This window comes from Parambassis ranga, chromosome 24, assembly GCF_900634625.1.
Source record: "Parambassis ranga chromosome 24, fParRan2.1, whole genome shotgun sequence".
Classification (NCBI taxonomy): Eukaryota; Metazoa; Chordata; class Actinopteri; family Ambassidae; genus Parambassis; species Parambassis ranga.
This window is the reverse complement of record NC_041043.1, coordinates 11646732-11669481: the sequence shown is the minus strand read 5'-3', so window position 1 is coordinate 11669481 and position 22750 is coordinate 11646732. Positions and strand designations below refer to the sequence as shown.

The window sequence follows — 22750 nt, the reverse complement described above, 5'->3', positions numbered from 1 at the left end:
GGAATGATTTCTTTGTTGTTAAATATAAAATGTAAATTGTTTCACGGAAACCCCGTTCTTTCAAAAAAAACAAACAAAAAAAAAACATACAAAAAAAACAAAACAAAAAAACACAAAACTGATGTCCAGTATTGTACCTACACCCTATTTTTGGGAACAATATGAATATTATTAATAACATATGGTGCTAAAGTTCTTTTTGTATGTTTTGGTTTTTAGATGAAAAGAGAAATATTATGCTGAAAAATGTAATGTTAAGCCTTACTGTAGATTCATATATCAGACTGTTCATCCCTGAAGAGAAAAATAAATATAGTATTTGAAAGTGCAATATAACAGGAGTGTATTGACATTATGTACATCTTTTTTTTGGACTACAAATGATACTGGATGTAGAAAAAAAGTGGAAAATTAAATTAAATATTATTCATTTTACATATTCTCCGCTGATATATTTAAGCATTAGCTGCACACTCGTATTAATGTCTATATGCAAATGATTAATTCTGGTGTATTTTCATATTTGAACACAGACCTTTAAAGTATATAGTGTATACTAAAGTATATATGTTATTTGCTTTAATTAGAGTCTATTGTAATACAATTATCTTGAAAAGGGCAAGTATGTCTGGAAAAAAACAGAACAGTTAGCAACCTGATAAGTTAGCAAACAAAAAAGAAAAACTATGAAAAAGCTGTTACACTTTTAAAATATGTAGTTACCTCAAAGCCTTGTCTTGATATATCTTGTTTTTCATTCATGTCAACAGCTTTGAAGCCTGTAGTGTCACGGAAGCACAAAGCCTCCCTCCCTCCTTCATCCCTCTGCAGTGCACAGCAGCAGCAGCAGCTGCCTGCTGCCTGTTTTGGTTTTGTCCAGAGCAAAGCATGCTGGACCACAGTTCAACGCCCAAAATGGCGGCACGATTGAAAAGTTTTCACTGTTTTCTCCGAGTTTGTCTTCTCTACAGATTATTACCGTAGTCGAGTTATCTGCCTGGAAACACGCAGCTTTTACATTTGGTGCCACGTCGCCATTGTCCCCTAACAGCAAAAAAAGGAATAAATTCCAAATTAGGATGGAGTTTTGCTGTCAGCTAAAAAATCTGGCATCTCTTTACCAATGCTAAGCTGCGCTAACCTAAGCTAGCAGGCTAGCTACTGTCAAATGAGTGCTTGGCTAAAAAACAAAAAAACAAAAGCTTCGCTTGTGCGCCCGGATCGCCTGGATCTCAAAGCTGAACTGAATATGAAGAAGAGAACATTTACATAGAAATGGAGGATGATGTGAAAAAAGTTAAAAAGGTAAGTTGACACTTGTAGAGCCAGTTGGCTACATGCTAACCGACTAGCTTAACCTGTTTGCTGGCCGACCAGTCGAGCAAAGTTTAGCAGCTTTTAGCTGGGCAGCAGACAGAAGCAAGGCACGTATTAACTGTGTTTTATATTAATCAGCGTCATATATAACCTACCGAATGGATATGAGGCAAACTTACAGTTTAACAAATTGACGTTAGGAAAGTTTTCATAAGTTCCCGTCTTCATTCGATAATCGTAGTGTCATGTCTTATTTTTTAACAGCCATGTGAACTCGCCTATTAAATTAATAAAGCGTTATTTCATGTGTTTACTTTATCATTCCTGAATTGTAGTAAATGCGCTTCGGTCGTAGCTATATTATTAGCATGTCACATAATCCGAATTGGGATCTTAAACGGTGAATGTGGTGCCGTCCTGGCGTGTCCCTGCAGTATATTCAGGTTGTGACCACAGGCGTGGGTCATTAGACCTGTGTGCTCAACATCAGCTGTCATCATGTCTGCCATGCTGAAGGGAAAAATGACTTTTTCATTGTGTGCCACTAATCTCTCACACAGCTCACTGATCCAGTTTAATGTGAAGACTGATCTGTTCACAGATACTGAGCAGATGAGTGGCAGGATTTTGATCTAGTGTGTGTATCAGAACACACACCTCTGGTTTAACTCTGTGGCATATGAAGAGCTCAAGGCCTCATCTGCAAAATTAAAAGTGAAACGTCTGAGATCTGTGTTACGTTTGAGGAAAACAGACAGGCCCTGCCTGTAGATTGAAAGAAAAAAATGGATGATGCAGTGATTGTGTGAAAGGTTTATTGGGGAAAGAAAGTGTTGTTTTTTTCCCCCAGCAACTGTAATTAATTCAAAGTGAGCATTCAGTTTAATAAGTCATAACTCTAAATGTCAGATTGAGTTGCTGCTTCACTTGTTGACTTGATTTAGCAATGTTTAGCTTTAAGATGTCTAAGGTGCAATTCTCATTTGTGACACTAGGTGCTGATAGTTGATAGCATTTGGTCCAGAGGAACCTTTTTAACAAACTAAATCTTTTTACCAGGGCATTGTGGGACAGAAAAAACGTATAGAATTACCTGTGTGTGTGTGTGTGAATGAAGGCCATCCTCATTCACTCACTGATTCTTGTCATCCATGCAATATTTTACAAAATGAGTGACTCATGTAGCTTAATACTGGATGTAATAGGATCATCCTCTAGTTATCATTTAAGGTGTATGGAGTGGAAAATGTAGGTGTGGCATACATCCCTGTCAGTAGATAAAATAGGTGCTGGTCATTATTTCATTGGATTGTTCTTTTTACACCTGCTCTGTGCATCCTTGCTTTGTTCTTGAGTGTGAGAAGGTCTGTCTAGGCTTGTCAGCTTGGTCCTTCGCCACACAGGTTCTGCACTTAAGCTTGTTCACCAGAAGGCACTTCATCTCATGGCCTTTCACTGGGGTCATCTATGGTAGCTCTGGAATCACATTTCACAAGCATAAAATGTTAATGTGTTTGTCTTCAAGGAGTGGCATGGTGTTGAATAATGTACAGGTCGTACAGGTAGTCGTTTTATACGGCATAGAAGCAGGAACCAAATGATGGGTCTAGTTTTAAGAGTTGTTTTTTTTTATCTTAGTTGATATTATGATTGCCGATCAAAACCTGTTTGTGAGATGCATACCATCCTATAGAGGTACATTAGATTGCATGCCTTTATTTTATAGTCTTTGTTTAATCTGTTGTATGACTGGTTAGCAGCAAAGGAGGATGTAAAAGTTTCATTCATTCATTTCTGTGGTTTAGAAGTGATGGATTTTCAATTGTAAAGTTATGAGAGTCTAATGGAAGGAAACAGTCGTAGTTATCTGAATGTTAAGCGATGTGTGGCAGTGATGTCTGTCTTTAAAATCTGTCAGGGGGTTTTCAAAACAACGTGACAAGTCTTCTGCGCGTGTCATGGCAGGAAGTTGTGGCCAGTCCCCTTCCTGTTCTTGTGCCTGAGTTGACAGTCAGAGACACATCCCTTCCTTTGTGTTGGGCTACACCCCTCACATACACAACCTGTGTTTGATCTTGTATGTCTGTTGCCAGTTGGCAGCTGTCATCGTGTGTGTATGAGTAGAGGCAACAGGTGACCAGTTTAGACAGCGCTGCAGCATCTGTGGTCAGGCTGCTCGCTCGCTCGCTTGCTGTTGAACAGGCAGCCATTGAGGGTGTGTGGGCTCATGGAGAACGAGGTATGCTTCTCAAACGGCTTTGAATCTGAATTTCACTGCTGCTTGTTAATGTTTTCCTGTTGGTGTAGTTATTATATTATGGTGTCATACTGTATTGCAAAATGCAGAGTTTGCACTTGCTACTGTTGATATTTAAGCAACATCGTGGACTTTACTTCTGCTGTGCCACTGCCACAATGAGAGGGAACAGGGTCAGCAGAAACTACAAGCATGCACAGATGTACGTGTAGCCACAGTTATCTATCCGCACAAACTGAGAAAATGTTGACTATAAAAGCATTGGTTACTGTTGAATTGTCACACGGGCAGGCATCATCATGTTTCTCTCTTCCCTGATGCGCTCTTTGTCTTTGTTCAACAGCCTGGTATCGTGTCTCCATTCAAGAGAGTCTTCCTGAAAGGAGAGAAGGGGAGGGACAAGAAGGCCCAGGAGAAGGCCACAGAGCGCAGGGCCCTTCACACCTTCTCGCTCTCTCAGCCTGACCACCGCATCGACCCTGACATCCTGCTCAATGACTACATTGAGAAGGAAGTAAAAGTGAGTGTGACTAACGAGATGTGAAACCATACATTTGAAATATTGGGCTATTTGTAGCTATCATTACAAGTGTCATTTTGTATGACAGCAGTGCAACAGCCAGAAATAGGGAATGAAAAGTAACATCCTGCGTTAGTTGCAGCTCTGTATGTTTTGTTTGCTGCATTATCGGATGATGTTTTTTTTTTGTCTTCAATTAAAAGTATTTGGGGCAGTTGACATCAGTTCCAGGATACTTGAACCCATCAAGTAGGACTGAAGTCCTGCAGCTCATTGACAATGCAAGGGTAAGTATATGAGTAAGAGGATTTAACCTGCACCTTCCAATTCTTTCCTCTGTCCTTCCTCAGACTCTTTTTTTTTTAATTAATTAATTTAAATGGTAAATATTTGCAGAAGTCTCATCAGTTGGCTGGCCAGCTGACGTTGGAGCAGGATGCAGTGGTGAGTTTGTCGGCATACAACATCAAGCTTGTGTGGCGTGATGGAGAGGACATCATCCTGAGAGTGCCCATCCATGATATAGCTGCTGTGTCCTACATCAGGGATGACTCATTACACCTTGTAGTGATAAAAACAGGTAAGGCTAAATACATACATGCGCTCCCTAAATTGATTTTCTAGACAGAAATTAGCTGCAAGATAACACATGAATAACATCTTCGTGTGTCCTTCAGCCCAGGAGTCAGGAGGATCCCCCTGTCCCAGCTCATGTTCTGATCTCAATAAGTCCCAGACCCGGAGCTCCTTGTCGGAGAGTGGAGCTGTGCTTGTAGAGCTATGCTGTCTGCTTGTGCTGGCAGTCGATAATAAGGTAATCATTAATATGTGGCAGAGGAGCTGGAGCGGTTCCATTTAAGTTACATGGATGCATAGATAATAAGACCCAAACACTGTGATGGTAGTTGCAAACTGTATTTGTCTTCCAGGCAGCTGCAGAGGAGTTATGTCTTTTGCTTAGCCAGGTCTTTCAGATTGTTTACACCGAATCCACTATCGACTTCCTGGACAGAGCCATTTTTGACGGAGCAACAACACCTACCAGACACCTTTCTCTATATAGTGGTAAGGAAACACTGCTATATCAAAGTGTTTGTTGTTTTTCTGAAGCCATTGAGCTTTCAGCATCAGTTATGACTGTGGAAATGTTCTTAATTCTGAAGATGACTCTTCAAGCAAAGTTGATGTCAAAGACTCTTTTGAAGCAGAAGCTGGGACATTGTAAGTTACATGTCTGAGGAGTTCCACATTAAACGATTTCCATTTTTGACACTGTGATTAAAAAAAAAGTGTTATTTACAAAGAATACCCTCTCACAGTCCTTTTAAGGTTCCTATGGAGACAGAGGGAAACTCTCCATCAGATTCCACCCCAACCTCCCCTCAGACAAAAACCGCCAGTGAAGGAGAGCTCAGTACCACTGCTGCAGAGCTGCTGCAGGACTACATGACCACAGTATGATGTCATTTTTTTGTTCCATTTTTATCTGTTGTGTGAATTTGTTTTTGAAGCTGTATTGATTTTTGTTTCGATTTGTAATTATGTTTCCTCTTCTAGCTGCGGACAAAGCTATCATCACAGGAGATCCAGCAATTTGCTACTCTGCTCCACGAATATCGTAATGGTGCCTCCATTCATGAGTTCTGCATTAATCTGAGACAACTCTATGGAGACAGCAGGAAATTCCTCCTCCTTGGTAGCTAAAGCTCCATTATACCAAGCAGAACATTGGTTTAGGAGCTGCATACTGGTGATGTGTACACGGTGTAGGTTAGTGCTAATTGACTTTTCTCACCCCTGCAGGCCTGCGTCCCTTCATACCAGAAAAAGACAGCCAGCACTTTGAGAATTTCCTCGAGACTATCGGTGTGAAGGACGGCCGAGGCATCATCACAGACAGCTTCGGCCGTTACCGACGCACAGCCAGCTCCGCCTCCGATTCCACCACCAATGGCAACGGAGCAGCGGGAGGAAGCGGCGACAGTGCAGCCTCAGATGAGGGTCAGGAAACGTCAGAGGGTGATGAATGGGACCGCATGATCACCGATATCAGTAACGACATCGAGGCTCTAGGCTGTAGCATGGATCAGGAGGGAATGACGCCTTGATGTAGAAAAACAAAAAGGAGGGAGGCGGGTATACAAGAGCTGAGGAAATAAACTGATGACTGGACGGCAGGATCAGATGAAGGTGGTCCTTAGAGCTGACCTAAGATTTGGTTATAATTATTTTCCTCTAATTATCAAGAGGACGTTCCATAGTCCCCACACACTCAAGGAAAAACCTCGACTTGTTACTATCAAGTCAACAGATGCACTTATGCAGACCTTGTACATGCAGTTGGCTTGTTTTGCATTTCAGACAGATTCAAAGCCTCTGAGTTATTTTTTAAAGGGTTTTGTACTCATTTATTGGCAGTATCTGCCACTGCTATCAGCAATGTAGCGAGTATCTCCACTCTGAGAACATTTGCGTTGCGAGACTCGGGAGACTTCCTTACAGGACTGTGCACATGTTTTTGACACATGTGGCTGTCATGATCCGTGTTTTGTATTAGTATAAATCCATCAGCGTTGGTTTTCTTCATTTATTTCCCTTTTGCTGTTAGAGTGTAACATTTTGCTATATATATATATTATATTATATAATTTTGTTTCCAGTGTACTGCTTTTTTTTACACTATCATTTATCATCAGTGTTTACTCCTTTATATATTTTCACCTTACTCAAACTGACCAAGGAAATGCTGTAAACAAATCCATGTAGAGCAGCTGATGAGAGGGGGGGGGCTGTAATTGACAAAGCCAGTCGGCTGATGTAAATGTCTGATTTTTAGATGTTTGTTTGTCTCATGCAGGTCATCTTGTAATGTCGTGTGACATCACATTTATTTACCTTTACACTGCAGTACTGCTGCCAGCTTGTCTGCCACTCACAGACAGGTGATTATGAACTGTAACCACAGTTGTTCAGTAAATCATGGTTATTAAATAACAGGCAATTGACACTGACTGTAAGTTTTGTTAAAACACGGTATTGTCCCTTTACACCTGTCCGGTCTGACATACAGTTGAAAAGTGGTTCTCTGACTGCTCATTTGCTTGGATGCACCTAAGCCACAGCAGAACTTTCACTCAGAGTTTCATCAAAGCAATCAGGCTGGATGCCGCTGAAAGCCCTCAAAGTTAGGGATTAGCTTTGTGAGTCCTGTGGACGGGAAATTGGCAGGGCGGCTTGAGCCGAGCACATTCCATTCTGTAAAGTCCCTCAGCAGGCTTGCACAACATGTTCTTCATCACAGGTCTACTTTTAGTAAATATAAGTCAACTAAACAAACTGGAAGCAAAAAAGTTACCGTCTGGTGTGTGGGTCGTCTTGTAGTTGTTGTGAGATTGGAGCAGATAAAGGTAAAGAAGGGCACGGCAGTGACTGAAACACTACACCTGGGCTCGGATAGCCTCTTTGGCTCGAGTCACTGTCTTCCACAAAAGAATGAGAGAAGTACACATCTTTCTCATCACACTAACACACTGCTGTTTGGCAGGAGAGAGTAAATGATTGTTTTTGGACTTGTAATTGGGCTGTGTCTGTTTCCTAACAGTACTTGGAGGAATCCTAATTGGCCTCCTGTAAATTCTCATCTTAATCCAATTTTACACTGAACAGAGAATTACTCAGTATGGCACCTCGTTGAAATGAGTAATTATTAAGCAGATCAGTTGGTCTAATTAAGTCATTAAAAGATCCCATGCTGTTGTATAAAGAGTTTGACAATTATCTGCGCAACAACGACTGGAGCTCCCTGTAGAGCCTCCATCACCTTGCATGAGCTAAGTACGCCTCATGTAGATAAATCAGATGGGCTGATTTAACATACATGTTTCCCAAAAAAGGATCAGTGGGTAAGAAACTGTAAATTTGTACTTATTATTAAACTTATTATGATGTACTTTGCGGCTTAATAACTAGGATCTCTGCACTGAACAGCATTTATGCTTTGACTCAACTCTTATTAGTTTGAACAAAAATCTAAAAATGAATATTCCACTCAGGAAACAACAGTGTAAGCTATATTTTTTTCACTCCTGGGTGTGTTTAATATGTGTCCAGGATCTTAATCAAGTCTTCCTTTGCCCTTTATAAATCTATTTTCCACAAACCAATCAGTGTATTATCATCACTCCAGAGGTTTAATAATGTGGTCCAACTTACATGGCCCACGTCTCTGCCGTGTGCCTTGTTTCCATCCGAACTGCCTGATTCAGCTCTTATGTCCGCACTTTTCAAAAATAAAAGAAACAGTGATTTGAAGATAGGATGATAAAATGTTTTTTTTATCATCATATCATGCAAGAAGTGAGCCAGATTGCTGAGTTAACACATTAACTGAAAGACTGTTGGCGTCTCATCCTGTGATCTGTGATGTGCTAAGACACTCCTACAGAAAGGGCTCGGCGTGAGATGCAGTCTGGGATGCTCGCCAGTGTCTGTGGTTCACCTTGCTGAGGTTTCCCGTCAGCTCTTCATGCTTGCAGTCTTGGTGAGAAGCGCCTTTCTGTGGTGTCACATCTGTTATATTTGTGGAACAGGAAGGCAGCTACATTTGCAGTCGTGAAGCGTCTGGTAGAATCATTTGGTACATAATGTGAATGCGGGACAGTCTCTTTAATTCTCTGAAAGCAAATGGAGATCAGCGTGACACCTTTTCATAATTGTGGTCTGAAAAATCGCCCCAAATATAACAGATTATTTAACCCTCATTGTGGCCTAATTTTGAACATACCAATAGTGTCTGGTCTGCACACTTGAGCTGCAGATATAGTGCCTAATTTTATGCTTGTCAAGCCTGATGTTAGCCCTGTCATTTTGTCATGCAAATGAGAAGGGCTAGGTGTGAAATTAATCAAATGGCCGACTCCAGGCACAGCTGTTGGGTTAGAACTGGAATCACAAAATAGTTTTTTGTGTGGGGGAAAAAAAACTGTGTTTTTGGATTGTTTACAGTATTTTACATGAAAAGATGAGACCACCACCTCGGTCACCAGCAGCCTGTTGGAAAACGTATGTGAAGGCCCCTTTTCACTAAAACTGTGTTGTGTTTTTCAAGCAGCAATAAGCTCAAATAAAGCTGGTGCTCATGCATGAAAATTTCAGGCTCAGCAAAAGTCATTCATGACAGGCTCTCCAGATGGACACAGGGGATCTGCAAAAAAGGAGGTGGTGGGGGTAACACTGACTTTCACATGCCAAATCTCACGACCTCTGATCCCGTCTTCACACGTACCCACATCAAGCAAGCACGAGTTGTTAGGATTATGTTTACATTTTTACATTTTAACAAATTATGTTAAACACCTAAGCTCCTTTCACACAGCATAAAAATGTTGATTTATTTTAATTTTACTATTTTTTATTGTCAGTAGGCGATTCCTGTGAAGCAAAACATGCTTCTAATCTGAGATTACAGTTTAGAACCTGGGTTGCTGGATTCCCTGACAGCAGTTTCAGACAGAAGGATGCTGTCTAAGCTGCAGGTGATCCTGGAGAACAGCTTCCATCCTCTCCACAGCGTGCTGCTGAGGTGCAGGAGTACTTTCAGTGCCAGACTTGATCAGACAATCCGACCTAACACACTGTCTTGTTAATTATATCCATATTGGATTTATTGTAGACACTGTCACTCTTTACTGCACACAGTATTCAGGTTGTATGTTTTATTTTTATTCTATTTTTACTATTTTACCTTATTTTATATTTCTAACTGTTTTCTAACTCTGTTTTTGAGTATACATGGAGCACCTGGAATACAAATTGTATAATATTAGTATCAGTCATTTATTGGTCAGACTCTGATTATTTGGCTGTGTATAACATAGAAAACACTGAAGATATGAAGAGATTTATAACAGGATAGAGATAACATAGCAGCCTATAGCTAGTAAACTGTGTGTACCTCATCTACCAGATCTGTTCATGCTACAGTGACCACTTTAACACACAGTATACGATACACTCATGAGAGACTTCTGTCTTTCTCAGTGTTTGAGTGACAGGTCTGTGAGTGACAAGAACACCTAAACAGCTAGGTTGTGTTGTCAAGGCAGCAAATTAGAGGTTGAAAAAAAAATGAACCATTTGATACAGCATGTTTTGCCGAACCAGTTTTAAAGTATGTTCCAGGTGATTATAGGCTTAGTGACAGAACATCTAGCACACAGCAGTTTGTGTTCTTTGCCAGATGGCACCGTGCCTCACTGCTCAGGGGACACTGTTGGAACAATCTGTGCAGTACAAGTGGACACTGGTGTTGCTTCTCATCATTTCAAAAGTGCTAATAAGAATTACGTGTTTTAAATTTTGTGTTTTGTTGTGCTCGGCAACAGTCAAATACATTTTTCTTGTGCACTGCATGACCCTAGTTTCCTGCTTCCTATTTTCCAAAATGCAAACCCCCCCATAACCCAATTTCTGTTCCTCAAATATGTCCAATTATAATAACTCAACAGAACAACATAACATAACAAGATGGATCATAAGAGTTTCTAGTCATTAGCTTTTTACTAAGCAAGGATGCATTGAGCTCTTCGTTGAGCTTTCTGCTCTAATTTTGAGATTTAAAGGTCTGTTTGAAACAAAAGCATGGCTCAGTTTCATGGATGAACACTGGAGTATTGCTCATTTAGATCTCTGTGACATGATTACATAGATATGCTGAGACAGTAGTGCAACTGGAAAATGATCATAAAGATCATCTCCAGCATATTTTACAAAATACTTTGACACGGATTGGGTGTACAGTTTAAAACACTAAGGCATCGTTAAGATACAGGAAGTGGAACGAACAATATTGACAGCCACTGAAAGCATCATACATATCCTGTATGTTAAATATTTAAAGTAATTGATGAATCCTGCTTTGAGTCTGACAATGTACACTGATCATGATGGTCTAAAGGTCGATAATCTGCTGCAGTTTAAAGCTGCTGTATATGCAGTAGCTGCCATGTAAATATCCACTATAGTCAAACTCTTTGTGAATAATACACATTGTCTAAATCTCTGGATTCATTGTCACTAGCAGAGTGAGAAGCGGCGAGAGTTAATGTTCATCTTGGTGACGCCGATGAGCCTCAGCGGGGCCGAGAGGCCGAGGCCTGGGGTGACAGGGCATTCGCACAGCAGGTCCGCCAGCTCATCCCGTTCCTCCAGGCCGAAGGTGGCGTCGTTGAGCATCCTTCGGTGCAGGTGGCACGTCTGCTCAATCTTCAGCTTGTTGATGTCGTTCCGCAGACGCATGAGCTGCCTCGCCAGATGCTGGTCCTGCAGGCGCATATCTGTCTGCAAAAAAAAAAAAAAAAAAGGGAAGGAAACAAATGTGGGAACTGAAAATTTTGTCTTAAACTTTCAAAATAATGCTTGTTTGAGCCTTTTTTCAAAGATGTTTGAATGGTAATTTCTCTGTATTATCTTGTGCACGTCCAAATATCTGTACAAAGATCATCTTTGTGTGAAATGTTTGCAGCCACATAGTGTGCGAGCATGAGTCGACCTCTATCACTGCCTCTTTGTGAGCTCGGTGCGAGCTTATGTGCATTGTGGCTGAATGTGCAGAGTAATTGAGCAGAGCAGAAATGTTAACACTGTGTGCAACAAAGCCCTGAGTCACAGTCAATCACACTCTTCTAACATGAATGTTAAATTATAATTAGATAAGTAGCCTGCATATAGATATGTACGAATATTAATGAGATGTTTGGACGACATATAAAGAAGCCTCACCAGTTCTCTCCTGAGCCAAGTCAGAGCTTCATCCATGTTTTTAAATCCTTTCAGAACACCTGATGACAATTTGCACTGCATCACATCTGACTTCACCGCAGCCTCTTTCGCTTGTTTTCCTTCAGGCTTCACGTGAATCGGGTCTGTCCCGGCTCCTGCCGCTCTGAAGTGCTCCTTCTCCAGCCGGGCTTTCCACTCCAGGTAGGAAGGCCTCCTGGTCTCCAGTCTTAATTTTTCCGTCAATGCCTTTAAACTCATGAGATGGTCATCTGTAGGTAAATCTACCTCTTCCCTGCAGTCAGCATCCTCCTGGACACTGTCCACCACGATCTGTGGAGCTGAGGGTGCATCCATCGTGAATCTGCTAAATGTTTTAAAGTTAAATCACCATAGTTGTCTGTTTTCCTGCTTCCAGCTTCGATTTACACTTATCTCTGAAGTCCGTCTTGTGAAATTTCCAATGCAGATGAGCTTTATATCTGTAGAGAGAAAACATGCAAGCACATGAAACACATGTTTATAATACCAGGGTGGACTTTTCCCCCAATGATGAGGCACGAAACCATCGTGACAACCAACAAATTTGGCTTCATTTTATTAGAAAATTATAAAAAGGTGTGTCCCTGGGTCCCTTGTCTCGGATTTAGATGAAGCATTTGGCTTTTCAGCTGTCAGATATTAAATGATCAGCACATTGAGGGAACACACCTCTGGGATTTGTGTGTAATGGAAACAAAGTGTTTCCATAGCAACAACACAGGCACTGAATGAATGAATCAGCAATTTTCCACTCTACTGTCCACAGAGTTTATTAGTAGACCTGAAGGGACAGACGGGAGAGAGGAGGGACGATGGTGGTCGATCAGTGTCTTTCATAGGACCACAGTTGACAAAATAAACATCATGCTTTGTTGAAGCAGACTTTAAACTATGCAGAGATAATAAATCAGGGAGGATGGATGGAGGGTCATTTTGGTGGAGTCACCCCCTGCTGGCCATTCAAAAGGTTGCAAATTTAAAGCCCTTTCACACTGCTAAGTGCAAATTCTGGCATGGAGATATTTTAATTGAATCCAAATCTCAGTTTTAAGAATTACTAATAGGTTATATTTAGTATTTGTGTGTGATTGAATGAAAAAATGTCACAAACTACAGCCTTAAATACAGTGCCAACACACACACACACACACACACACACACACACACACACTGGAAACAGCAGACCTTGTGGTGCTCCGTGTCTTCTTACGAAGTCTTTAAGCACTCAGTAAGTGGCTACCACTCAGTTATTCCATAATGGGCAGAGCAGACCTGTGGTGAAGTCACTGCCCTTGTATCTAATGATAGGTTTGGCTGTTTTTGCTCTTGGACTGTGCAGACAGAGTATAGCTATCTTATGAATGCCTGCATGGGAATGGATCCCCCCCCCCTCCTCCTCTTCCTTATTCTCCACAGGAATCAATGTGTCTCTGGAGACCGCACTGTTACAGGCGAGCATTAAAGCAGGAGGCAGGCATTTTTTTTACAGAATTTGTAAACCTGGTTTAGCCGGTAAATAAGAATTGCAGAGTGAGAGGATGTTAAGAAGTGCATTGTATGCAAAATATTACATAACGAGCTGTGATCACAAAGTAGCAGCAAAAAAAAATTTGAGTAAAATAAATAAATATATTCATCACTCATACATTCCACTATAGTTTCAAACTAGCCACACCAATTTAAAATGTACTCTGTGGTTTTTGGACTGTGAAGGTGCCAAACGCTGGTCTGGCTGAAGAGCTCAGAGTGAAGTCTTGCTGCTCTTCCATCTAGAACATCCACTCAGTCATGTCTACATAACAAACACGACCGCAGTGTGACAGGCTTTACTCTGTAAGATAATACAACATACATACAGTGATCTGCATGCCTCAGAGTCATTTCCATTCACAGGGGTATATCATTTCAGTGCGGATGAGAATATGAGCATCAATAGGCTGTGTATGAAACACCCACTGCAGATTATTGGCTGGATGTTGTGGCAACACATGGTTGTGAGTGTTATGAATTCCTCATACACCACAAATATGTAGGAAAATTCACTTTTCATTGAGAAATATTTCTTGTGGATATATTTTAAAGGCATATTTTGTCTCATTTCATGAGAAGGATGATAAACAGCAGAACAATCTTTAGATTTCTGACTTTAATAATTCCCTGTACCTCTTTTTTTGCAGTGACTTTATCCATGTATGTGCAGCCAAGTGGTAAAAAAAAGTTGAACAGATCATGATGTTGCATTTTTATGCCTCAAAGGGATTAACCCCTGACATACTCCCTCAGTATAAAAGGTAACGGTAACATATGTGGCTCTATTTTCCCTGTAAGAGCGCCTGAAGTTGAACTTTACGCACGGATAAACTCAATGATAGTGCGCACAGATATTCATTTCAGCCTCCTTCTGCAGCCTGCAAGGTGACACCCGGCATCATCTGAACAAACCACGTATATGCGACTCGTTTACCTTTTACAAGAGTCTCCCAGCTGCGGTCCAACTTGCCATCCTGAATCCTGGCAGACGCATCAGTGCAGACCATCACCGACAGCCGCTCTCTCTCTCTCTCTCTCTCTCTCTCCTTCCCTCCCTGTGACGCTCCGCTGCTCCACGCTCCACTTGTTTTTGTGCAGAGAGCCACCGGAGGAGGGGCGGGAAAGTTGCGTCAGGTTCTGGTTGCTTGGCGACGTCCCAGGAATCCCTATATATCAGACTTCCCGCGCTGCATGAATATCATTACTGCGAGTGTGTGTGTGTGTGTGCGTGTGTCTGACAGCCAGGCAACAGCGTCACTCATACAAACCTTTATTTCCATCCAACAAAACACCACAGATTCTACAGCCTTTGTGTTAAAATAACAATAAGTACAAAACCACGTTTGTCATACAAAAAAAATGCATTATAAATACAAAGAGTTTCACATAACAAATATAAAGGATATACAAATTCAGTGGTACTAGCTCTGCACAACATTAAAGGTAGCTGGTAGTGATTTCCTTTGTAACATTAATAATAAATAAAATATCAAATCAACGCATCATGTAGATCCCACACGCTGATTGTGTTTTGCTTTAGTGCTGATTGTCTTTAAGAGCATGGTGTTACCATCACAATACATAAGGTGAAAAGCAGATAAGATCCTTGACATGCCATGTTTTATCACTTCCTTCATAGAGCTCTCAGTAAGCTGATGCTGGGAGACGGTGTGGGGATCATGGCTGTTTGAAAGATTGATTTAGATTGTAAAATATTGCACTCCACTCTGTTAGTGCTTTTGTTGCAGCTAAATGCTTCTGCATTTTCTAAAGTCATGCTGATCACCAGCCAGAGGAGCATCCTTAAACTGTATGAGAACCGCCTTTCAGGTCCAGATGCCTCACTTTAACCTTCTGAATGAATGTGACCCGGATGACTGACAGTGGTGGGAAGTAACTAAGTATTCGTACTTCGTTACTGTACTTAAATAGTGCATACAGTGTTTATAGGTATTTGATACATTTTATGAATACTTATCCATAGCTGGTTCTGGGTACTGAAAATGTAAATTAACTACACATGGTCCATTTTAAGATGATTTCTTTGATTATTTTAACCTGAGCATGTATCCTTTGCAATGGAAATCAAATATGTGAGTACTTTTAATACTTTAAGTACATTTAAAGGTAAGTACTTAAGACTTTTACTTAAGTAGGATTGCTGACGTAGCACTTCTACTTTTACTTGGGTATATATTTTGCTGAGTATTTGTACTTTTACTTAAGTACCAAGCTTCAGTACTTCCTCCACCACTGATGACTGATAATCTTCATCAACATATGAGAACTACCTCAAGATCAGCTCTCTGGTACTGGAAGCTGTTCTGAAAGAGAACTGGATTGTACCTGAACATCACCACAGTTCATAAACTTTAAATGCACTACATTCTAGCAACCTTAGAATGCTGTAAAATATATAAATTATATGTACATAATGTCTCTATGGGGGCTTGTTTCCTATATAATAAATGATATGTTACCTTACATTCAGAATAAAAGTGATTATTTTAAGAAAGTTTTATAAGATTGTGATATCACTGTCAGACATTCTACACACACAAAGTATGACTATAATCTATAAGGTGAGTTCCTCTATGTCATCATCAAAGGATGGGATGGCACGGATGGAAGGCCTGCTATCTGCAACATGTAGCGTGTTGACAGACGACGCTGGGGGAGTGGAAGAGCCTGAGTTGAAGCTGAGCAGTCTTCTTGAATGCACTCCGTTGGTGGTCGGAGGGCTGTTAAGGACCTCCATTTTGTTAGAGATGATTACACTGTCACCAGCAGGTATGGCCTGGACACCAAACAGCTGCTGCATGAGGTTGGACTTCTTGTCCTTCCCCCCTATTTTTTCTGTCTCGTCCTTTTCGGAGTCTACCTCTCTCAGATTAAAAACCCCAATTGCTTCTAATGCAGAGTTGTTTTCCTCTTTAGACGGAGGCGGAGAAAAACCAGAAGACACTCGAGAGGCTGAATTTCCAAAAGAAGGAGCGTAGCCTCCAAATGCCAAGTCATCGCTGGAGATTGGTGATCGTAGTGCTCTCCTTCTAATTCCTGTTGTGACAGCTCCACCCTCTATACCTGGTCTCCTCCTTCCGCCTTCTCTGTTTCCAGTCCGTGAACTGCCCAACTCCTCCGACTCTGTGAGGCTGAAAATGGAGGTGTTCTTCTGTTCAGGAGGATGTGGAGAAGAAGGGTCATCGGTACCTATTCTGGCTTCTGAAGGTCTCGACTCAAAAAAAAATAAGTCCTGGCCTTTCTTGTTTTGGTGGTCTATTTCCCGCATCTTAGCAAGCAGCAGCTCTTTTTTGCGGCGTGCTTCCTCTGCTGCATGCTGATTGGCCTGAGTTTCCTGGTTCCACCTTTGCACCTCTTCATGTACGTGACCACGCTTACTTTCATCCTTTTGATTCGAAAGGGGACTCGTCCCCTTTATGTTGTCCTTACCCTTTTGTTTGTCCAAGCCTGTGGACACTGGATGCTTAGTGTTCTCCTCAAGCACGTTCTGCTCCTGCTTAAATAGCTGTGTCTTCTTTTTCTCCTGCTCCTGCTCTCTTGCTGTCTCCCCCTCCTTTCTGACATGATTTTGAGGCTTGTCCAGCAGCTCTTCCCGTTGGTCCACTCTGTCAAGCTCCTGTTGACAGAAACAGGTTCAAGACGAGAAGAACCAAAAATAACCCAGATAGAAAGCGATTGTGTCCCACTTCTGGCATTGATACGGCACTGGTGGCCTTCATCTGTCTCTGATGAAATGGATGTGAGCCTCTAGTGGCCAACATGTAAAATAGCAAATGTGGCTCAAAATTCCCAAATTTAATGTGGGTCTGTTTTGGCTAAGATGTGTTTTTCTTTACACTGTATTTGGCCCTAAAGTGGCCCACATGATATATTTGGTTCATTTTTGGTGGAGATGTGGCTACTGGCCCGCTTGTGGCTGAGATGTGGCAAACAGATGTGCATCATTCGAGTGCCGCATAAGGCCCCGTTTACCGCTCTAGCCGGATTGATTTCCCCAGTGTGAATGGGGTCTAAGTGGGCAAGATAAGAACACAAAAGTGAGCCAGATTTGGGCCACACTAATTTTGCTATCTGGGAAGTGTGGGGGATTGAGGAGGTGTGAAAAGTATTACCTTGAGTGACAGGTATTCATCAGGTGGCTGCTCACTGTACTCATTTGCATCAGTGATAGCAGGAGGTGGCGTGGGGAAATCCAGACTTGACATCCTGTCTTCAGTCTGTACCGCTTTGGTGCTGTTCCTGCTGGGCACTATACATGAAACAACAGAAGTATTCAGTCACATTTGCTGTTATATACCCCAGATAATGTACAATATTACCTTTACGTTTTGTGCTGTTGTCAGCATCGTTCCTTTTTGAGGGTTTCACCATGCGGTTAGCGTAAATATTCTTAGCATCAAGCTCTCTCTCCTTCTCCTGATGGCAAATGAACAAAAATACAAGAGATGAAGAATTTAAAATTATGTCATGCAGAACGATAATGTTTGTTCCAGTGGATATTTTATGTCTGTGCACCTTGAGTTTATTAGTCAGTCGTTCCAGTTCCTCCTGCAGCGTCCTGATCTCCTCCTGAGCACTAACGGTCTTCTTCTTCTCTGCAACAAGCTGCCTCTGGTAACTGCTGCTGCTCAGCTCCATGCTACGCTCCAGATCCTTCACGTACACATGTACAAATGGTTTAAAGTAGCTTAATATTGTTTTGTATTCATGTGAGCCAGAAATATGAATTATAAGACCACTGGTAACGTCTTCTGCTGTCACAGAACAGCATATATTGAAAAATTGCTTAAAGGAATTAACATAATAATGATGGACATTATGAAATACTTATAAAATACTCTGTAAAATATTTACCTTAATCTTGCGCTCTGCCTCTTGTGCCCGTGCCTTTTCCCCCTCCAGCCTGCGGCTCAGCTCGCCTCGGTCACCTAGCTCCTGCTCGTCAACCAGTTTCTTTAGCCGTGCAGCTGTGGTTTTACACTTGCGCAGCTGCTCCTCACTCTCCTTCACTCGCCGCTCAGCCACTCGCTCCCGCTCCTGTGTGCGCCTCAGTCGTTCGCGGTACACCTGGATCTCGTTGGAATGGCGGGCCAGTAGCTGGGAAATCTCGTTTTCTGTGTCATCATAGCGCTGCAGGGCTTTTTCTTGACGCACCTGAAGCTGTAGCATATAAACAGGGACTCACACAATATGACAATGCTCCACTTATTGGGCCCCCAAATCCCCCGTTATGTTAAGGTACATTTTTACCCGTTTGAGGATTCGATTTTCTTTTTGCAGCTCATCAGTGCGCTGCTGTAGCTCAGCGAGGGCGTTATGCAGTTCATTGATCTTTAGGAGGCGGGCTGAAAGCATCCGCTTGGTCACTAGGTCAAGGTCTTTGGATGGTGTGGACTCTTTGCTTTGTGAACGCACTCCTTTGCGTTGCTGTTGGGTCAGAGGTTGGCCTGGTCGCAGTGGGCGAGACACACCCCAACGCCCCCCACCACCTGCAGGATTGAGAAAGACACATCAGTACAGATAACACACAGAGTTAGAGGTCATTGCTGAAACACATAAACAGATACAACAGATCCATCTAAGCTGTAACATATCTATAACAATGTCATTGCAGTAATAAAATACCAATTTCATTTTGCACAGATCATATGTTACAATCTGCGTTACACTGCCACCACCTGGACAGTTTACTTAACCTGGGAAGTTAGCTTTTCCTTATTTATCCATTCATATTTGACCTCTTTTGTGCTTTACATACCTGTTTTGTGGAAAGGGCTGCCAGGAATCCTCTTGGCCCGCACACCTCGCTGCGGGGAAGGGGATGGAGTCCTGGACCGGGAGTCGGGTGAATAGGAGCGATCTGAAGGAGAATTATTTTCATAATCCTCAGAGTAAAATGACCCCTGGCTTCTCCTTCCTTCATCATCTGATATTTGGTCCCGATCTGGATCTGAATGCCAGGTTCTGGTTTTCAATCTACTTTCGACAAGATCTTCCTTTTCGTCCTCATTGTGGATCTTTTCTTGAAAATTCTTTTTGTGCTTCTGTGAGGATGACGCTCGAGAATCTCTCTTTGTACTCTGTAGAGACTGACGGCTGCGATCCCGGTTGTCTTTATGCTGATCTGTTATATCTTCAGATTCCATGTTTAAGAAGGCATACCTGATAAAAACAGTAATAGAAACAGGAAATACTTTGAGTTATATTAGTAATTTTGCTGAGTTTGATTACCTTACCTGATGCTGCAGACCTACATTTCTATTGCACAACCAAGCAAAATTCTAATGAAACAGTTATAAGGCAGGCCAACTGGTCATGCTGACGTTTTCCCGTATTATGTGTCTTGGTCACTGAGCAACAAAAGACATGAGGTGGAATTTTCCATGAGACTAAATGAAGTATGATATCACTAATCCAAGCCACCATTTACCCCAGGGAAAACACTATACTACCCATACCTGCCCTGGCAACTTATTAAAGAGCCAGAGATTTACTTCTGACTGCAGTAGAGTGTCCATATAATTACACATATATTTAAAAAATACACAAAAGAGGAGAAATTTAACATTAAATACATCTAAGTTCTTCATGTTTTGCCACATTTTTACCATTAAGGTATATATTGTGCATTGGACAAGTGGAAACAACCATAAACAGAGCAACTTGTGCCTAATTTATTTTTGCTCTTTAGCATTTAGGGCAATGGTGAGGTTGGTAAGGTTCATGCAATCATCTGGCCCTATTATCATCCCTGACAATAGCAGAATCACTTGATAGGCAAGTATCTATGGAAACAACAGTAAACAGAGCAACATCCTCTTAAATGGAAAAGAGCATCACTGCATGTCAAGCAGAATGGACAGGTAAATAAAGAGCTGCTTCTCAAAACAGTCTCTATACTTTATACATGCATGTTTCCCCTGTAACCCTAAAATTATCAGCACTAAAATACACATTTAAAAAATTATTTTCAGAGGATAAAAACATTTGATTATAAATGATTATGTGTAATCCTATATATATAAATCAAACTAGGGTTGGGCGATATTGGCAAAAAAAATAATCACGATTAATTGTGGCATTTAGCCGATAATGATTAATTTGACGATTAATTGATGACAATTGCATGTTTTTGACTCTAAATTGGCACAGTGTTCTAGCATGATACCGACAAATCATCAGTCAAGTTAACTACTTCATTCTAACAGGTTAAGCTGGTGATTAGGCACCAACCAGCCATGGAAATATGTATTGATAATATTGAGGCACAAACTGCTTCAAAATAATAATGAAGCAAACATTTAAAGTAACTTTGTAATAATCAGTGATTATTTCAAGTTAAAAAATGTGTATGCGCAAATGAACCTGTGACTGGAATATGTCCCACACTAGTGCATGTTTTCACTCAACTCACACTAAACGTATCGCGGATTCTCGGCTGAGTGGAATTCTTTCCAATATCTGCTGGAGGAGACTTCGCTGTTGTAATGTTTCCTATGTTGCTGTGGAGTCCGTAAATAAAGATCGGAGTTCATTCATTTGATACGAGCAAAAATTCAGTTACTATGGCAACAACCAACGCGCCACGCTTCACCTAATGCATGTCGCGGCACTATATACAGCTGTAGTGTAGTGTTGTGTCCTCGTTGCGTTTTCTTCGGCTTTCTTCGTGCTCGGGCTTATGGTGACAGACGTTGAACTTATGTTAGGAACGTGCTGCTCCGCATTATTTAACTGAACACCACTGCCTTCCACCATTATTGTTATTGTGGACTCACATGTGCGCGGGTGATGGTGAGAGTACGCCGCACACAAAAATGCGTCATCATGACGAGGCACTAATCGCCGTAATCGATAAGTGGCAAATATTAATCGATTACAGTTTTTCTGACGATTAATTGCACACGATACGATTTTGCACAAGCCTAAATCAAACTAACTATAAAAATAGTAATAAATCACCCCAATTGACACCAAAAAAGACAATGTGCTTAGAATAGATATGTCAGATTAAGTGTCCCACTCACCACAAATATATGATATTATTCCAGTGGCCTCCTCAAAGCATCTTGTGCCTCATCGTGATTAGCTTTTTAAGTGAGTTCCTAAGAAAGTGTGTGCAGTAGATGAGAAGCTCTGCACCGACAACAAGTGTAAAACCAGATGCTCTGCCTTACTACAGAAGTATACTGTCCCGTTCTGTGTGACACGAACTGATTGGATTAAACTAGGCCGTGTGTTCTTGACAGCTGCTTTGTTCTTGTCAGACTGCCTGCCTTTAAAAGCCACTACACGTAGTAGCTAAAGCCAACACGTATGTCAATAGGCCTTCTGTTCGTAGAAGCATAGTGCGTATTGTCAAATATACGCTAACAAAGATAAAACAAGTGAAAACGAAAGCAAATCAAATGTACAAACAGTAGCAAAGGTTTCTAAAAAGCTAACGGTGCTACGTTAGTGACAGCTAGCTTTGCTATGGTAATGCTAGCATAACAACAGAAAACTATCAACAGGTTGGGTGTGTTATGGCGCTACCATTCGCAGCCTGTTGGTGCCTACCTGTCCGTTTTTGCCCTTATCAAAGCATTTCACTTACACACTTATTGCTTTAGCTGTATTAAAGTGAATAATCAGCTTCGTATTTAGATTCGAATGGCTAGTGTTAGCTACAAGCTAGCTTAAACTTTAGCCAATTTAGCTAATATTTCGGAAATAAACAGGCAGGATTGGCGACTTAAATTACGCTATCTTGTAATTATGTACAAGAGTTACAACAGCTAGGTTCAAACACAAAAGGTAACTTTACATACCTTATTCCAGTCCACGCCTTGAGGTTCGCTTTAGTGCAGCTAGCCGCTGACGCTGTACCATGGCAACCGCAGCATTCCCTGCAATACCAGTCAGCCGCCAGAGTGGCGCTGTCGTACCTGATGTCATCAGAAGACATCAATGATGATTAAAAGTTTGGATAAATTTCAAGCTCTACACTGATTGAAACGCTTTAAGTTTAAAACAGCATAATTAATATTAGAAATTAATTTCAAAATGTAAAACTAAATAGTCTTTTTGATCAGATACCAGAAAAACTACAATTCCCTTGTAAACAAAAAAACTAACAGAGAGTGATTGTCATTTACCTAAAGAAATCACACGTAGGAAGTACTATTCCTTTCAAAATAGTTGGTTCACTTTTGACAATAGAATTATGTATAAAATAAAACAATTCCCCTAAAATTCCCAGAACATTAAATTATTTCATTATTTAAATATTCATAGACATAAGACTA

The 22750-nt window shown here is 41.2% G+C and overlaps 3 protein-coding genes across 6 annotated transcripts; 1 reads left to right on the top strand and 2 right to left on the bottom strand.

Annotated features, from left to right (window-relative positions):
* Positions 1–892: 892 nt before the first annotated feature.
* On the top strand, positions 893–7099 carry ccm2 (CCM2 scaffold protein). Of its 2 annotated transcripts, none has more exons than XM_028398106.1 (10): positions 893–1305; positions 3918–4094; positions 4298–4381; positions 4491–4674; positions 4772–4908; positions 5024–5159; positions 5258–5315; positions 5414–5549; positions 5652–5790; positions 5898–7099. In XM_028398106.1, exons 1-10 carry the CDS (start codon positions 1276–1278, stop codon positions 6200–6202), a joined length of 1386 nt encoding a protein of 461 aa, XP_028253907.1. In that variant the 5' UTR covers positions 893–1275; the 3' UTR covers positions 6203–7099. The 2 variants fall into 2 exon arrangements, with proteins under 2 accessions (XP_028253907.1, XP_028253908.1); XM_028398107.1 differs by lacking the exon at positions 893–1305 and adding an exon at positions 3390–3556.
* A 2829-nt stretch (positions 7100–9928) lies between these two features.
* Positions 9929–14500, bottom strand: fam167ab (family with sequence similarity 167 member Ab). Its single transcript, XM_028397518.1, has 3 exons — positions 14377–14500; positions 11874–12352; positions 9929–11432 (listed from the first exon to the last, which is right to left on the bottom strand). The coding sequence occupies exons 2-3, from the start codon at positions 12225–12227 to the stop codon at positions 11169–11171; spliced, it is 618 nt and encodes a 205-aa protein (XP_028253319.1). The 5' UTR covers positions 12228–12352; positions 14377–14500; the 3' UTR covers positions 9929–11168.
* Positions 14501–15634: 1134 nt separating this feature from the next.
* On the bottom strand, positions 15635–22351 carry lca5 (lebercilin LCA5). 3 transcript variants are annotated; one of them, XM_028397357.1, is made up of 9 exons: positions 22274–22346; positions 21491–21568; positions 19222–19625; positions 18714–18952; positions 18318–18623; positions 17979–18116; positions 17783–17879; positions 17576–17712; positions 15635–17079 (listed from the first exon to the last, which is right to left on the bottom strand). In XM_028397357.1, the coding sequence occupies exons 3-9, from the start codon at positions 19607–19609 to the stop codon at positions 16018–16020; spliced, it is 2367 nt and encodes a 788-aa protein (XP_028253158.1). In that variant the 5' UTR covers positions 19610–19625; positions 21491–21568; positions 22274–22346; the 3' UTR covers positions 15635–16017. The 3 variants fall into 3 exon arrangements, with proteins under 3 accessions (XP_028253158.1, XP_028253157.1, XP_028253161.1); XM_028397356.1 differs by lacking the exon at positions 21491–21568 and having other exon boundaries at positions 22274–22351; XM_028397360.1 differs by lacking the exon at positions 21491–21568 and having other exon boundaries at positions 17789–17879; positions 22274–22351.
* Between the last annotated feature and the right edge of the window lie 399 nt (positions 22352–22750).

Excerpts from the sequence above, each read along its gene's own strand:
- ccm2 (XM_028398106.1), top strand. The coding sequence starts at position 1,276 with ATGGAGGATGATGTGAAAAAAGTTAAAAAG. Across the intron at positions 5,316-5,413 it reads GAAGCAGAAGCTGGGACATT|TCCTTTTAAGGTTCCTATGG; the intron begins GTAAGTTACATG and ends ACCCTCTCACAG. Across the intron at positions 5,791-5,897 it reads CAGGAAATTCCTCCTCCTTG|GCCTGCGTCCCTTCATACCA; the intron begins GTAGCTAAAGCT and ends TCACCCCTGCAG.
- fam167ab (XM_028397518.1), bottom strand. The coding sequence starts at position 12,227 with ATGGATGCACCCTCAGCTCCACAGATCGTGGTGGACAGTGTCCAGGAG. Across the intron at positions 11,433-11,873 it reads CTTGGCTCAGGAGAGAACTG|ACAGATATGCGCCTGCAGGA; the intron begins GTGAGGCTTCTT and ends TTTTTTTTGCAG.
- lca5 (XM_028397356.1), bottom strand. The coding sequence starts at position 19,609 with ATGGAATCTGAAGATATAACAGATCAGCATAAAGACAACCGGGATCGC. Across the intron at positions 18,953-19,221 it reads CAGCCCTTTCCACAAAACAG|GTGGTGGGGGGCGTTGGGGT; the intron begins GTATGTAAAGCA and ends TCAATCCTGCAG. Across the intron at positions 17,713-17,782 it reads CAACAGCACAAAACGTAAAG|TGCCCAGCAGGAACAGCACC; the intron begins GTAATATTGTAC and ends TTTCATGTATAG.